The following is a 17,170-nucleotide window of genomic DNA, read 5'->3' as shown; positions in this document are numbered from 1 at the left end:
TTTATCTGCCAGGGAGAGACTGCTAAATAAGTTTGGGCTTAAAAGCTACAATTTCATGGTGAAGCTTGAAGTCATGAGATAAACTGAGGTAGGGATAGATTGTAAAGAACAAACAAACATAGAAAAGACTAACTGAATGAATAAATACAATTTATGTAAATTATCACAAATAGAAATAAACTGCAAAAAAAAAACTCATACACATATTTTTTTTGATTTTTCATAGAAGGAGTGCTATTTTACTGATTTCTTCAACATTATTATGATGAACAACCTTCAGAAAAGTGTAATACAAGTTCAAGTTTGATACATTAAACACTATTATTTTGGAAGACAAATAGAGTACATGCCACTATTGATTGCAAAGACCTTTCTTAAATTCTTTCAGATAAAAATGTATAATATCACAGATATAGTCACAAACAATTCTGTAGATGCTCTGGGAAGAAGATGAAAAAATAAAAATTTATTAATTTGGTATATCTAATAAACTGGTAATATAATTTTGTGGACTTCTTGTACAGTTTACAAACAAGAAAACACCTGCAAAATTTAAGTTATTTCTGTGAAAGTGTATTTTTTACAGTGTAGAAGAGATGTGGTATAGATGGAACAGACTAGAGAAATGTACATTTTTTAATGTATTTTTCTGACTCACTGTCCTAGTATGTACAGCATATGAGCAGTGACGTCCATTGTGATGTGAGCTGCAACTTCTCCTCTCCATCTTTACCCCCCAAACTGTGTTTATTTAGTGTTTCAGGCTAAGTAGGAGCATTTTCTCTGACCTCTGGGTTTACTAGTTTCCATATAAAGGCATCACCCAGTCAACTGCAGAAGCATCTGTGGAATGTTTGTCGTTTTTTGTCTCTTTATTTTTTTTACACAGCGAATGTCGAGTCTGGGGTTTTGTGAGCAACTGTCTGAAAACCCACTAACCCCTCTGTGTGTGTGACTGGTCTTGGACATGTGTATTTTCATGTGGGATTTCAAAATTGTAGAGAAATGATTACTTGGTGGATAAATGCCTCCCCTTCTGTGAATTGTGGGAGAAATGTGACCTGTAACCTTTGCAAATACACACACATAGACACACTCACACACAGACACACACATTACCAGCTGGACCTGTGTCATGACAATACCAACACACTGAGGTCACTACTGTAACTGCTGACTTATTCAATGGAACAGTTTGTTTTAAGACCAAGAAGGTGTTTCAAATGCTGATTTATTAGTTAAAGTGGATTCAGACTTAAAGAGAACATACTGTGTCCTTGTACCACGCATATGGATTCCATTTGAAGAAACATTCTGACTGTGGCGATGAGACATATGAGTGGAATCACATCTTTTATTCATTCTACGCTTGCCAGCAGACGTGACATTTTTCACACTCTGTTAAAGCCACGTAATCACCTTTAATCACCGTTTCCGCTTGTCCCAAGTGCATTGCTCATGAGCCAAATTGCTCCTGTATAACATCATACAGTTAGAAAGAAGAATACAAAACAATTAGAAAAAGAAAGAAAGAAAAGTCTTGTTGCCTGAGTCATAGGCATCATACACTGTACAAATTCAATATGAATTCCAATCAATGTTAGTGTTTTTTTTTTTGAAAAACAGTTCAACAGTAGCAAGCACCAATAACTTTGTTTCAAAATTCATCGCAGCCTACATACATTGATTCAGTGCCACCGTGATTTAGCAATTAATAGTCAACAAATTATTTAGCTTTCTATCAGAAAATAATCAATAGCATGTTGGTGGTTTGAGTTGTTGATTGGGCAAAACCGATAGACTGTATATAAAGATGGACGTAGCATCTTGCTCCAAAAATGAAGCCCACCCGGAAGTGTCAAAAACTTGCAATATCACGCTGTCCGCTAGGGTTGGCTCCAAAAAGCTTTTGCTCCATAGACCCCAATTCATCAACGGAATAAATAAAATTTGATAGACCGATATTCTACAACTCAGGATTTTTTTCCCATTAGTTTTCATGGTCAAAATGAGAGATCAGGTGGCCGATCTTAAAATACATCAATATTGAATTGTAAATAAATCGTTAAAGTTGGCGGAGCCAGGGGGCGTGGCTATGCTTGATAGACAGTCTTGTCTGGAATGATTGACAGATCCTTTAGGGCGAGGCTGTCTGCAGTCTGGCTTCAGTCTGGCCTGCCCATAGACTGGTCCTGCCCCGAGTTGCTCTCCGGTCCAGCCTGTTTGATGACGTCACTGGCTCCAAAAAATCCAAAATGGCAACCAGGAAGTAGCAAAATCCAGGCTTCATTTTCTCGGCGTTGAAACCAATGGGTGACGTCAAGGTTACTTCACGCCTGGCAAAACCATGAATCCGACTAGTATGCAGGAATTTGTGACAGAGGACAGTTTGTTCACATTTCACTGTCGAAATGATTCACAAATCAATTTAAGAAATGACAAAACTTTAACTCATAATGTAAAAATCCTTTTCTTGCTGTCAGTTGTTCTCTATAAGAGTGAGTAAGCCTAAAGTTCTTATTTAATATTTAGAGTCTCTCTCTTTTTTTTCTCAAGGTACAGTTGTGAATATCTCTTTACATTGAGAGAAACGGTATGCAAACTTCTGCCACCAGTGCAGCACATTTTAAATGAAGCCAAAGACAATCCATTCATGAAAATACAAAAACTATCTTTTTAAAGTCACCTACACATTTTGGTGCATTTTCAATTTAAACAGTATGTGACAGTTGTGTCTCAGGGGTCTTAGAGCAATTGTGGGAATATAGACAGATATTATCCGTGTCACCCACAATGCTGCCTGCTGAATGTTCTCATTTAGTGGAGTATAAACACATGCTGTAGCCTTAAACCACTCTCATTAGTAGTTAAACTCCTATTTGACCCTGTGCTGACATGGAACTCAACTTCTGAGCTGACCTTCATGCACACACTGACTGATGATAATATCCGGGAGCTCGCATGTTTTCTTTGAATCTTGGCCTTCATTGCCTTGAATGCAGTTAGAATCTCCCTTAGCTTGCTTGTTTGTTGTTGTTATTTGTTTCTTTTCTTCCTCCATTCTTTCCTTCTCCTTTTTCCCCAACTTTGTTTCTGTTTTCCTGGCATGCTATGCTGCATGTCCCAGCTGGCAGGGAAGGGGGTTTTGTCAAGACGAGTCTGCGGCTACCGAGCTGGGTGTGTTGCAAACTAAACTCCAGCGTGGTGTGAGGTTATTAAAACTAAAATATGAATAGGATGCAGGTGTTTGTATTGTTCTACATTTCCACTGAAATGTTACCAGATTGAAGTTATGTAAAATGGGATTTGTGTTTGTCAGTAAGTGCATTAGATATCGATATTGGGATTAGATGAGAATATGATAAACTAAGAGATATGAAATTGAAAATAAAACTGTTGACTCTTTTCTAACTTTAAATTTCATAAAATGCACCTTTAATTCATCATTATATTATGAACATACCCTTATTTGGCCACATGAAGGTCGGGTACAAGGCCAAATGTTGCTTAAGGTGGAACAGGAGGTTGGGATTGCAAGAAAAAAAGTCCTTTCGTAAAAGCAACATGTTCAGGTCAAGGCACTAATCTCTGAGGCCCTCTAGATCATAAAGCTGTCGTCTTGCACACTTGAAAAGAGAATATTTAGGTTCATGTCAACTATCATAACTCACTGTGGTTCCTTCTGTCTTTTTTCAAGTGAAGAGCTCTCATTCCAACATCAAATGCCATAACGTTTTAGGAGCACTGTTAATGAAACACAAATATCACAACAATTCTATTAATATTTAATTTGATAATCTTGCTGTTCAAGACTATCAAATTAAAAGCAAACATTTTCCAGTCATCTTACTAACAATCAAAATTCGGGAATTCTACATACGAAGAATGATATTTATCGTAAATAACCCATCAGTCAGTTGGGACAAACCTGAACTGTGGAAGCTTGAGTTTCACCACATCCACCTTCTGCCTCTTACTCCTTACAACTCATGAGTAGGAGAGAGATTATGAAGCAGTTTGGTTCCACAGCAGAGCGACAGTTTCTGTGGGGCTGAACCCAATTATAGCTAAAAAGTCTCTCAACCCGTCACATCACCTTGGGCTCCTTTTCCTCCCAGACGGGTTATACACTAACACCCATAGTGAGTTTTCACTGCCGAGGTCATCAATGCCACAAATCCCGAAAAGACTGTTTCACATCCCACTTGGCCACTGTGCTTTCCCATGAAATGATCCCGGCCATGACACTTTCCTCTAAATAGAGCGGTTTACCACCGAAGCAGCTCATATAGGAAGGTTTTGGGATTGAGCAGGAAGATGCTGATGCAGTTTTATCAGAGCATATTATAATCTGTGAGGCTTTCTTATTGTCACTTGATGTCATTCCATTTATAGCAAATCAAATGCCATGGGCTTCAAATGGGGTGAAAACAGAGGGAAATGAGACAAAGATGACAGACTGGGAGGAAGGTAGAGGCTGTGTTTAATGTCAGACATGAGTTACAGTACATCAATAATGATTAAAAAAAGATTTTGTTTTGACATATAAACACAATGACTCCGAGCCATGTTACATTATGAAAGACAATTAGAGGTGATTTGTATGAAATTTGCAGAGAATAATATATAGACTTGTTTTTTCTTCCTGAGAGCAATCTGTTGTGTTACCTGTTTTATGTGTCAGTCCCCTAGAGTCACCTGCATACAGCTGTCTGAACTTTATGTGCTTAATTATATTTGCTCTGCTTCTATATGAACTAGCACGTGGCACTGTGAGCACATTTATTTGGATTCTGAGTGATATTGTGACTAACAATGGCAGCTTCTGTAGATATAATGAATTACAGTGCATAAGAATACAGGATTCTGTCAGTAAACAGGCAAACATAGTGATTTTTTGCACTTGCACTTTTCAGAGTTGAACGGTGTGCTATGGAGAGCTGCAGGCCATGGTTTGTTTCCATGATTTTTCCCAATGTTGCTGGCAACAGCGCGGCCTGCTTGTCTGGTCTCCGGTCCAACTCTGTGTGCAGTTGGCAGTGACAGCCAGAGCGATATGGATTATACACCATACTGACATGTATTATAGGGCTCGCTGAATGCTCTGCGCAGTGTCTGTGTCAGTGCTGTCACTCAGATAAAGCTGTGGTTTCCTGTTGGAGGTTGACAGACCTGGCCCTCCATTTACAAGCCTGGAATTGCTCTGCGTGGAAATTATTCTGAGGTCCTGGCCGCATGCAAACGTCTGTATACATACAGAGACATAAGTTCAGCCCGTGCTTAACACCTATATGTTCCAGCAGTGGAACACTTGTACTTTGGTCTTTAGAATCTGTCACAAGTCATTTTTGTCATTAATCTGATTTTCCACGAAGCATGAACTCCAGGTACTGAGCAATTGTTGCATGTTAATCCTTAAACACCCTTTGTGCTTCTCAAAAAAAAAAAAAGACTGCTACAACTCTTTAAAGCATCTTTCATTTTGGGTTACACTGTTTAAACTGTGAGGCTTCGTGCTTACAGTGATGCATGTTTTTTTTTTTCAATTTTGTGCTGAATGGGCTGATTTCCATTCATAATACAGTGGCAATATTGCCATTTGCTTAGTGTGAAAGGGTTAAAGAGGGTCTATTTCTCTTTCTCTGCCTTTTGGGAGACACACGGGCTTTTCACACCCTTTTCTCACTTTCTGCAGCCCCTACAATTCATTTTCCCCCATCTGTTATCCACAATCATCTAAACCATTGCATTCTTGTCTTCACACTAAAGCCTTTGCTGTTTTTGTTCTCTCACAATCCAACTAAAGCAGTTGCACAACTGTTTGGCTCCAAGTTGCATCTCCAAGTCAGACCAAGGGAAAAACCACCAGAGGGACTGTGTGTTCCTGTGTATGGATTTCGTTGTGTGCGTGTGTCTGTGTGTGTGTGTGTGTGTATGAGAGGCTACAGTACTGCATGCAAGGGGGGATTAAATTCACATCTGTCTTACGCTACTTGCCATCTCTTTTTCATTCCCTGCCCTCCATGTTTCAGGAAGCGCATGCTTTCATTAATGCAGAGAAGGTGGAGGATGTGACAGAGGAGAAGATAAGAGCTGAGCTCAGCAAGGCACAAGCCCAGACTCCTACACAGTGGGTGAGGAGGAGTTCGAGGTCTGCGGACAAGGAGGAAATAGTGGTGAGTCACAAGCAATGCCTCATCTGTCCATCAGATGGAGACAGAGACTTTCAAACAGGCTATGATTTTACCACGTGTTAAGTTTGAAATTCAGTTTTTCAGACTACTTAGTATAATTTGAAAAACAACATAATACTGCATGTTTTTCTTTGCAAAATGGAAAATTTAAGAATTTGTGGCATTGTAATCTGTGTCATTGTATTCACTAGTCCATTTCCTTTGTTTCTTTTTTGTTATAGGGTACCAACTACAGAAAAACTAATGCCGCAATGGAGATGAGACTGATAAACAGAGACTCCTTCTGGGCACGTGCAGAGGTATGTGAAATGGTCCTTAATTTCATTTGAGTGCCTTCGTTTAGTGACTGTCCTTCTGAAAATGGACAACAAATAAAGCAAAGAAATATTTGTGTTAAAAATTGGAACAAAACTACAGTATGGTCTCATATTGTTACCCTTTGTTAGCGTGAAGAAGAACAGAGGAAAGAAGAGGAGAGGAGAAGAGCAACAGAAGAGAGACGGCGCCTCGAAAGAGAAAGAATTCTGAAGGAGCGTAAGGACGCAGAGGAGAGAGACAGAAAAATGAACGAGAAACTACAGATGATTGAAGAGCAGAGGTTAGAATCAATGTCTTTCCTGGTGATGGTGCACTTTGGGGGTTCAGGTTTCTAGTAACTGGGAGAACCAAGTGCATTCAAGTATACTGTATATATAATGTATTTTGCGTAGTATTTTTTGGAAGACAATGGTATGATGCTTTTTTTTAAAAAACTACCTGTCATGCAGAAGAAAACAGGCAGAGCAAGAAGAAGAGCTGCGCAAAAAGGAGAAAATGAGATGGGTGAGTAGAAAGATTTTGCAAAAAATGGGATTTTTTTTTTTTTGCAACATCTGAAAAAATGGTAAACTTGTGACTGAATCTTTGTCACATTCTCTGAATGTCGCTAGGCCAGGGGTCGGCGACCCACGGCTCCGGAGCAGCATGCGGCTCTTTCAGCCCTCTGTTGTAGCTCCCTGTAACTTTGGAAAATAAATAATCAGCAGGCTATTTAACTCAAATTTCTTTTATTTTAGATTGTTAATTTTTAAAATTTAATTCTAAATTTGAAGATTATGGTGATCTTGTAACATCAAAATAAAACGTCATAATTTTTTTGTCTGTCAAAATATGCGTCCCAGCCGTCAATCTCCGACACTCGCCGGCCTGCAGGTATTCATGTGGAGTCCTGCTGATCTTCGGATCCCAGTGTTTGCTCTACTTTCATTCAGCAGCGGCAGGCTACCATTCCTAAATCCTAGCCGTCGCTCCTTCAAATTTCTTTCTTTTTCTTATTGTCGCAAATACACCACTGCCATATGTCTCCGCCTTCACAGCAGAGTCCTGCATTGTGTCGGGTACTCGTGAGTACTAAGGTAAACTACGGATAATTGTCTTGCTCAGTATCTACTCTTTGATAGGGTAATACGACGTTACGCGAGAGCACGACTCGATGTCACGTCCAGCATCCAGGCAGCAGTTCAGAGAGTCAGAGGAGTGTCGTCTTGGAAAATAGGGCAGCGACTTACCGGAGAAAAGTTATTAGCTTAAGATAAATAGATTTTACAAGTTAAATAGACATTCGCAAATTATTGATTTCCAGCTAACATTACATAACATATGAGGTCCAGGAGCAAAAATGACATTAACCAAGTAAGATAAATATTAGTTGTAGGACACAATTAAAAAAATGAATCTATCTAATTAGAGACTTTGTAATTAATTAATCACGACTGATTAACAATGGCATAAAGGTAAAAAAGCCATATATGCAGTGTTGTCTTCATTTTAAAAGCCAAAAGGATTTTGCGGCTCCCGGTGTTTTCTGTGAGAAACGGGTCAAAATGGCTCTTTGAGTGTTAAAGGTTGCCGACCCCTGCGCTAGGCGTATACATTGCCTGAAACTGCAAAATATGACACCTTTGCTCCTGGGTTGTTGAAAAATGATGTGTTTTCAAATGTTACCAAATACACCAGATGCTATTATAAATGATAAATGAGAGAAAAATAAAAAGTTTCAGTGGAGGATTTGGAGTGTTAACAGTATGTTTATATTTGTGAGAGGTGAGGGTAATGGTGATTTCACTTGTGGGTAATCAGGGGTTTTGTAGGCGTTAAGGAAGAATAATAGAAAATCTAAAAATTTACTCGATTATTCCTTTGTGTCAGCAGTTAGAGTGGGCACTGTAGATCACTAATTTTAAATGTTGCATCTTTTACTTTTTCAACTTATTCAACTTCGTCCCATTTTAAATTATGACACTGAAAGCATTAAAGTTTTTATGTAGAGTATCTTATTATGACTGCTGCTGTGTTTCTCCACTGGCAGGAGCAGCAGCAGAGGGAGCACGAGGAAGACATGAGGGCTCGTCTTAGAAGGAGTGAGTCCATAGAGAAGGCAGCAGTAAGTTATTCTTATACTAATGCAAACATGAATGGGCCACACATTTTTCTCCAGAATGTGGGATTCATGTGAAATCTCCCCCAAAAACTCAGCTTGAACTGCTTAACCATTTCAATTTCTCGGCTATTGTTCACTATTTGACCTGTAGGAGGCAGCAGCATTAGTATCTCAGCGCTCCATGAACCCCAGAGAGTTCTTCAGGCAGCTGTCATCGTCATCACTAAGTCCCACTAGCCCTGGATCCTCCCGCACTGGTATGAGCTGGAACAAAGAGTGATGCTACCGTCCAGACATGCCCATGGAAACACATGGATCAGCTTTGGACTGCACTGGATTTGTTTTCAAACTGCTAACAAACTCTTTTCTCTCTCTCTCTCCAGGCAAACCATTCAGACGATACCAGCGCAGCCTGACAGATACAGCTTTCATCTTCTCCAAAGCGGAAGAGAGCGCAGCCTCCTCCCCCCGTAATTCTCCCCTGGTCTCCCCCTTCTCCCGTGCTCCTCCCTCCCCCATTTACCGTGCCATGTCACCCCCCGTAAGCTCTGATTTCTGCGCTGTTACCTCTCCACAAAGGCCCAGAGCCCCCATGTCACCACCCACATCGCCTCTTCGTCCTGCCCCTCCAATTTCATCTCTACCCATCCTTCCACACACCGACAACCAAGCTCAGGATGAGCCCAAACCTTCGTCACCCACAGAACCTTCGGCACCTCCGGCCTCGCCGACTCTTTTAGCTTCTTTCTCCCCCAGTTTAGAAAAAAACAGCCCCCCTCAGTCACATTCGGATGCCCTGCTTGCCTCAATTCCAAATATCCAAACACAGCCAGAGGATACAAGTTTTTACTTCGAGGCAGCACAGGCTCCAACAGCTCCTCTGCCCGAAAGTCCACAAAGAAACACAGGTGGGATTCAACAGAATAGAAAGAATTTTATTGAGCTTTGATCAAACAATGTCATGTTGATGTTATGTGCAGACAAAAACATCAAGAACATGTGTAGTATTAATCCTTGATTATAGTCCCTCACAGAAGCACACAAGGGCAGCTGTAAACACCTTCACATGTGTAGCTGTTTTATACTATTTTATATTGTGCTTTGGAGTCTTCTTGAAAGACTCCACGCAGTCCTGAGCAGCACTGAATAACCATATAAGTACTAAGTATGCGCACTACTGCCCTTCACTCGGACATTAGTGGATCCTTACATACTTGTGGACATGGAAAGTATAACACTGGCCTTAATGTTCACCACTCAATGTGATGAGGCAATATGAAGTGGAGCATATTAATCAGCAAACTACTCTTCTTATTACTTGTTTGTTTGTCATTGTTTTTGATCATATGACAGTAAATATGGGTTGTGTGAAAACTGGTGTTCTGTGACTTAGATCCTTTTGCCAGAAACTTCTCCATGTGCTCCAGATTGTGTAAAGCAGGCCAGGGACTATGAGTCAATGGCTTGTGTTATGTGAAAATGACAGCCCCTGCCACAATTAAATACTCCTGAAGTAACCACATATTCTTAGTCATGCAAAGCTTCGCTGTAATTTGCACCCTGAGAATCTGCATTTGCATCCTTTAAAGTTCTTCTTCATGGACACTTTAATAACATGTGCGCTTATAAAATAAACAGTTGTGTTTGGTGCATTTATAATTATGAGTGTAATTCTCCGACCCACAGACCTCAACACAGCCAGTCATGTGCACACTGAGCTGGTCTCAGACATTGGCTACAAAGTCCAGGCTGTCCTGGTGGAGGAGGACGAGGAAGAAGATGAGGAGGAACACGTGGAAGATAAACCTGAGACACAACCAAAGCCTTGTGCTGTGACCACAGAACTTGCCAAGATGGAGGCAGAGGAGGAAGAAGGAGAAAGGGAAAAGGAGGAGCAGAAAGAAGAGCAGGAAGTGCAGGAAAAGAAGGAGGAAGAGAAGGAGAAAGAGGAGGAGGAAGAGAAGGAGAAAGAGGAGGAGGAAGAGAAGGTAGTGGAGGTGGAAGAATTAAAAGAGGAAATTGAGTTGGTATCAGTGGAGGAACCAGTGGAGATGGCACAGGATGAAGCGGAGGTGAAAGAAGATGGAGAGAAGAACAACCAATCAGAAGACAGTCAGCACCCTGCTGAGCTTGAAGAGCTTTCAGAGACAGAGGAAGAGACAGCAGTCACAGGTAACCCTCATATTCCTGTATGCTGTTACATGGATAGAAAACATTTTTATGTGCTGCATCTTTCTAAGAGATGATATCTAATTTACTGTCATTAACATTTTTTCATTACATTGTTTCAGATGTTGAACTCATTTGTCAGGAAATCAAACATGAGACTGTAATCCTGTCAGCCAATGGGATCACAAATGGAGACGTCACAGAGAAACAGAATGGCATAGGTTCGGCAACAAATCTGTTTAAACACTATTATATAATGTCAAATCATTCAATGATACTATTATAATACATTTGTTCTTGGACTGTGATAAATACTTTTCACACTGGTCTTCCTCAGTGGAGTCTTTGAGTCCAGCTGACACAGAATTCAACACATCAGAGACAACTGTGTGCTACAATCTTCATGGCACTGCAGAGGAGGATGAAATCATCGAGTACAAGGAACAGGAGATCTCAGAAAATGGACAAGAGGTGATTTATCTACAAAGACATATTGTACCTGTGCAGGGTCTTTCACAAAACCCATTAGACCAAAAATGGAAACAACAAATATTTTCTTAATCAAAACCATTCTATTACTGAGGCTCATCAAACATCCGTTATACATGTAGAAGGGGCAAAATATATCCTGTTAGTATAAGCAAAATAAAAATGGAATGAAGTTTATCACATCCACTAATCCCACAAAAAAGAAAAATAACTAAAAGGTGTTTGAATTACGTTTCTATCTTTAAGGAACTCAATGCGAAGTCTACACATACAAAAAGGATCAGTAATATTCTAAACCATTTGGGTACTGCGGGTTTTCAGAAATTTTCCTCAAACAGGGATATGTAGTACATTTGTTAGGAACAGTTTCCAGCGGTGAATTAGTAGAAAGCCTGTTCTCAAGTTTCTACAGTAGCAGGACAGTGTAAGAAGGATTTAAAATAACCTATGATTCCTATGTTCATAGAAAAGAACATGAAAGACGTAGTTCTCATTTATCTTTTTAATAGTTTTCTGACAACAAATGATGTCTATGGCACAGAAGAATGTTGTATCATTCTTTTGACTACACAGGAAATACTTGTTAGATTAATTCATTTCTCTTTTGCAACTTTTTATAAGATTTATTAACAATAAGGAAAAGGAAAAAGGAAAAAAAAGTTTTAAAATAAACTTCAGTTCACATTAGAAAGTTTTTAAGATTTTTTTCCCCTTTATTTCTACCTTGTGGATTTTAGCCAAAGAGGAAACATGTTTCATGATTATAGTCTTTCTCTGACTTTCCTCACCAGGTTTTAGCCGAGCAACAAATGTGCGTCCGAGCTCTGTATGACTACCAAGCAGGTAAGCTGCCATTTAGAGGATAATGGCCACGCACGTTCACGTAAAGTGCCTCAATTTACACTAATTGCACCATGATTACTGGGCCTTCACCATGTTATCTTTTGGTTCCCACAGAGGATGAATCTGAGATCTCCTTTGAACCTGGTGACATCATCACGGATGTGGAGACGGTGGACAAAGCCTGGTGGAGAGGGTGGAGCAAAGATGGCCGTCAAGGCTTATTCCCTGCCAATTATGTGGAGACCATATAGGCAGGCGGAGACACACTAGCACACACACATGCACACAGACACACACTCAGGGACACCATCTCCCCTCACGTTTATGCATGTTTTTACCTAATCCTCCCACTGGAACTTTGTACTCTGTTTTGTAGGAAGAATAAAGAAAAAATGTGACTCCCTGTTTTGTAGACAGCACAAGGAAAGCGTGTGAATCTCTATTTTGATGTTTTTTGAGGAAAACAACATATTCTCCCAAGTTTGTAGAAATTACCCAGCCTCATTTTCTTGGATAAAATAGCGAAGACCTTTTTCCTGGACCCAAAATAACTTATTTTCTTTTGAGATACAGTAGAAATGTTGGAGGGAGAGATCAGATCGCAATGACAAATGATCACAAACTTGTTTTCTTCTGAGAAACACAAATAGATTTTTTTTTAGTGTAGAGTCTTCCTTTTGATCCACACATATAACAAGCATTCCATTCTGCTCACCATTATCCATATATCAGATATCGTCTTATAATCATCTTCCTGTGTTTCCTGAGTTATTTTGAATCACTGTGTTTGTTACTGACAGTCTCACAGCACAGTTTAATTACCGAACCAGAACAGAAGATAGCAAATGATGAAAAAAAAACGAGGAAAATGGTGTTGCGTTTGACACCTGTGTAAGTCTGTATTTTGGGTGGGCTGTATTTAGTTCATATGGTGATGTCCTTCCATACATGTTTTGATTATGTCTTATCTTATTTTTCTTTTAGATATTAACAAAATAATGCATTATGTCAGCACTCAGAAAATATGAAAACATCTTTTCAATTTTAATCTTTTACAGTATCATAATACTCTACATTGTATATAAGAATGTATAAAAAAAACCCATCAAGATTGTCTCTTTTTCTATTCTTGCCTTGTTTGTTTGTATGTTGTACACTTGTTTCATGGTGTCTGTTTTTTGTATTTACTTTGAACTTACAAATATATAGCCTCTATAAACTTAAACTGCTTTTAAATGTTTGTCTCCTGCTTTATTCTTACAATTTTCAACAAGCAAACAGAATCTGTAATGGCCATTAGCATTATTGTTAGCAGATTTGGTACACATTTGATATTATTTCATAGCAGTTCTAACATTCTATCATGTGTGGAGTCCTGCGCTTGTTTTAAATATGAAGGAAAAACATAGTTCCCTTCCTTTTAAAGGAAACAGAAAAATCAAAAATAACAACAAATGTCCCCTCAGGCATTTGGCAGGAGTTCAAAAATTGTTTTATGTTGTAAAAAAAAAAAAAAACCCAGCAACAATAATAACTACTTCTATTTTTAAAAGAAGCAGCTGAAAAATGATAAAATATACATAGCCTGGTAGCCAACAGGTAGTTTTGCAACAGATGAAGAAAAAACTTGACTATTTAACTTATAACAACAAAATCTCCGAGTTTAGATAGCTCTCATTTGATTCAAGCTAATGTCAGATGACACATTCATCTCTAAATAGCTCATGAATTCCCTGAGGAGAGCAGGGCCTCATGATTTACAGCAAAAGTTTTGATTTCATTGTTGGAGTCTGCAGTGGCGGGTTATTTTAATAATCAAGTCTGTCGTGAGTAAACAGGATTTCAGTAATAGTATAGATTGTTCTTGTGCTGAACTTCCACGCATTGGCGCTGAAAGAAACTAAGAAAAAAGTAGTTGTAGCAGTGCTATATTTGCACCTATAGGTGGAGACATTGCCTTTTCCAATTTGCCAGTGACAACCTTATTGCGAGAGCTCAGTGGAATGAACAGATTCCTCAGGACAAAAGGCAAAATATTTTGACAGGCAGAGAGGAGGCTCATTGTTGCACACATTTTAAAAGCGGGATATCCTGACATTTCCAAAGCTAAAAATTGCTAATTCTTCTACACCTTAAACAGGATTTTCCCCCCAGGGTAATAATGATTGATTGAATATGACATTAATATTTCTTAACCATACACCTTTAATATTTATGGGGGGCTAGGTTACGCTCTTGTAGTGCCAGTTCAGTAACCGTGTTTGGCAGATGTGCCTCTGTTCTGAAATAGAGAGGTAATGTTTGACATGGGTCTCATCCTGCTTGAACTGATGCCTGTTGACAGACTGACTAAATCTATCCAGGAGACTATTCTGTCGAAGTTCTCCCAGAAGGCTAATCATCGGTGATATGTGTGAAAAGGTGATGAGCCTCTTATGAAATACTAATTGGTTTGCAAGGAGAAGACCGTAAAAACCTGAAATGAGCAAGATTGAAAGATAGAAAATAACGTATGATAAAGTTATAAATCGGGGACTAGGATGGGATGCGAATATATAGTATAATGCCAGTGTGTGTAATCTTACATATTTGTGCATGGGGAAGATAAACAGCCACAGAGTAAGAGATAAAATGAGAGTGAGAGGACATCTGTGCACAGAGAATGTGAAGGCAAATCAGTCCCGACAGTTGTGCCCCCCTCCCTCACGATTTGCCAGGTCCCCGTTCCCATGGTCATCCCCACAACTCAAGAGATTCCTTGTCTCTTCAGATTAAACAGAGTGATAGGGGGACACCGGCTAATGTGCCAGTCAACTTTCCTTTCCCCTATTGTCTTTAGGCTGCTCCTTCCCTCTGTGACCCTCATCAGTAACAAAAAACCCTTTGACTATGGCGCTAAACTAACAGAGAAGCACCCCCCCCAACTTTCCCTTTATCTCTTATTTAACTGACAGACCCTATCTGACCGGTGGACGACTGACAAGTGTGGGATGGCCGAGCTGAAATGGCGGTAGGGAAATGCCACTCACTGTAGTGTTATCAGCACAATGCCAACGACAGAAACCTAATCTGACCTGGCTGCTGATGGCTTGTGGCTTATTGGCTGGTTTTCTGCTCTGGAGCAGATTCTGGCAACCCCTGAGATACTTGGAGGGGAGGATAAGCAGAGACGCACACAAACGTACGTACATGGGCGCTGATGCACACACGAAATGCATGTACACACAGCCTCCTTCTCCCTGCCACTCTTCAACTCCTGCCTGTCACAGTCAAACTAATAGTTTACTGCAACTTCTTGTGATTAATTATATGTTTGGAAGAGGTGTCAGTTTACAGGAAACAGAAATCTTACTACTGCAGTCTCTGAGTTCAGCCTTCCTTCTTTACTGCACTGTAGCTGCAAGCACCTGGGTGCAAGTGAGAGCAAATGGGGCTTTGTTTTTTTTTCTTTTTGGCTCAGTGCTCTACAGAAGGAAACATGAAGGATGGGGTCACCTCCTCTCTCTTTAAGGCTTCAGGTTACTTTACCAGACTTTGGGCAAAAAAATAAATAATGTTTGAATCTTCCCCACTCCAAAGTGCTGTGAAACTTAAATGCCTGTAGTGCTTTGCTTTAGTAAAGGTTTAGCAGAGCTCAGTGCTCATGCAGTGTTATTCTTGAAACACATAAGAAGCTCCCGCTTTTTTCCTCCCTTGCTGGAATAAAGATCAGTGTTTGGAAACACCTGTATGTTAGAGCCCTTACTGAGATAATGGCTTTCATTTTGTTGTTGGCTCTTTGTTCTGCAGTGCAGTCACTGTGGACAAATTTCATCCGGTGGCTCAAACACTCTACACTGGTAATAGAAACTCCATTGCTCTGTGGTGGTGGTTTAAAAAGTGAATCCACCACTGTGGCAGTTTGCTTTTGAGACCATTTCAAGGCTACAACAGTCATGTTATCCAGCAATAATCAGCTTTAGCCTGGTGATAATTCCATGTGGTGTAAGTCTTGATTAAACCTTTGCTTTTAAACATGTCTTGTGTGCTCGACATTGTCATTTTCTGTTTTCCCTTTAAAGATAATCTTCAAAACCGCTGAAGTAGATAACGCCTTGGAAGCTAATGATGGCTCCAGCCAAGATTTTACTGTCAGCATAGAAACTGGCCCATTAACTTCTGAAGCCCTCTCTGGCAAAGCCCCCTATCCCCTCCGTTGCCATCAAAAAGCTATTTTCCTCGGCCAGTCCCACACAACACCAACAATGAACAGAGGATTAGAACATCTTTCTGTCTTGAAGCAAAAAAAAAAGAAGCAAAAATGGATTTAAAAAAATCTCTTTTTACCAGTCATTGGTAAAAAATAGTTGGCAGCGTTTCCTCAGGATTTTTCCCGATATGATTCCCGAGAGGCGGTTTTTGCTTTTTTGATACAATCCCTGCACTTGCAATCAGCCAACGTGGCATTGTGATCCAATCAGAGATTTGTTTTCCCTTCAGTTTGTAAATGGTTAAGTCTCTCATTCTATTGTGAAGGAATCTTCAAAGTGGCTGGAAACCACAGGGGAACAGTGCTAGTTGTTAATTAATGCAACAGAATCTACAAATGCTTTATTTTCTTGATTCTAAAGATTTAAAAAAAAGGGAAAAAAACATGCTTTGGATCTAGCAACAGGCACATCTAAATCTCTTACCTCATCTTCAAGCCGTTATCCTGGACAATGAAAAGCCATTGTTTCACTGGAAACCACAAGTAATTTTTTATTAACTCTGCTGTGGTTCCAGAAGAAATCCCTCTCTCTCTCGCTCTCTCTCTCTCTCTCTCGCTGGTTTAGGTTTATTGGATTTTTGTTCATACTGATCATTTATGTTTCCATTCAGTAAACCGACGTAAAACACGTTTTGGTATAATGATCTTTTCTGGTCTTTATGACTGTCATTGAATTTGAAAGAAATGGGAAACATGTCAAAGGCTGCGGTAAGAGCTGAAAGGCAACTAAAGCAAAATTGGCCAAGATAAATGATGGATAATAGGGTTTGATTGTAAGATTTTCTAAATTGCTTTAAATCCAGCGAA

General features: G+C 39.7%; 1 protein-coding gene across 1 annotated transcript in view; it reads left to right on the top strand.

The window, feature by feature from the left end:
- si:dkey-40c11.2 (drebrin-like protein) overlaps window positions 1-13,350 on the top strand; it is a 34,426-nt gene extending 21,076 nt beyond the window's left edge. The window contains exons 5-16 of the mRNA XM_022192745.2: window positions 6,033-6,176; window positions 6,416-6,493; window positions 6,641-6,792; window positions 6,962-7,016; window positions 8,542-8,616; window positions 8,765-8,870; window positions 8,997-9,521; window positions 10,300-10,785; window positions 10,905-11,003; window positions 11,120-11,253; window positions 12,063-12,114; window positions 12,229-13,350. Coding sequence (XP_022048437.1) covers window positions 6,033-6,176; window positions 6,416-6,493; window positions 6,641-6,792; window positions 6,962-7,016; window positions 8,542-8,616; window positions 8,765-8,870; window positions 8,997-9,521; window positions 10,300-10,785; window positions 10,905-11,003; window positions 11,120-11,253; window positions 12,063-12,114; window positions 12,229-12,365 — 2,043 coding nt within the window. The 3' untranslated portion in view covers window positions 12,366-13,350. The remainder of the gene's footprint in view (window positions 1-6,032; window positions 6,177-6,415; window positions 6,494-6,640; window positions 6,793-6,961; window positions 7,017-8,541; window positions 8,617-8,764; window positions 8,871-8,996; window positions 9,522-10,299; window positions 10,786-10,904; window positions 11,004-11,119; window positions 11,254-12,062; window positions 12,115-12,228) is intronic.
- The last annotated feature ends 3,820 nt before the right edge of the window (window positions 13,351-17,170 follow it).

The sequence above is a fragment of the Acanthochromis polyacanthus genome, chromosome 7 (assembly GCF_021347895.1).
Source record: "Acanthochromis polyacanthus isolate Apoly-LR-REF ecotype Palm Island chromosome 7, KAUST_Apoly_ChrSc, whole genome shotgun sequence".
Lineage (NCBI taxonomy): Eukaryota > Metazoa > Chordata > Actinopteri > Pomacentridae > Acanthochromis > Acanthochromis polyacanthus.
Note: the sequence above shows the minus strand (reverse complement) of the source record. Positions and strands in the feature narration are given on the sequence as shown.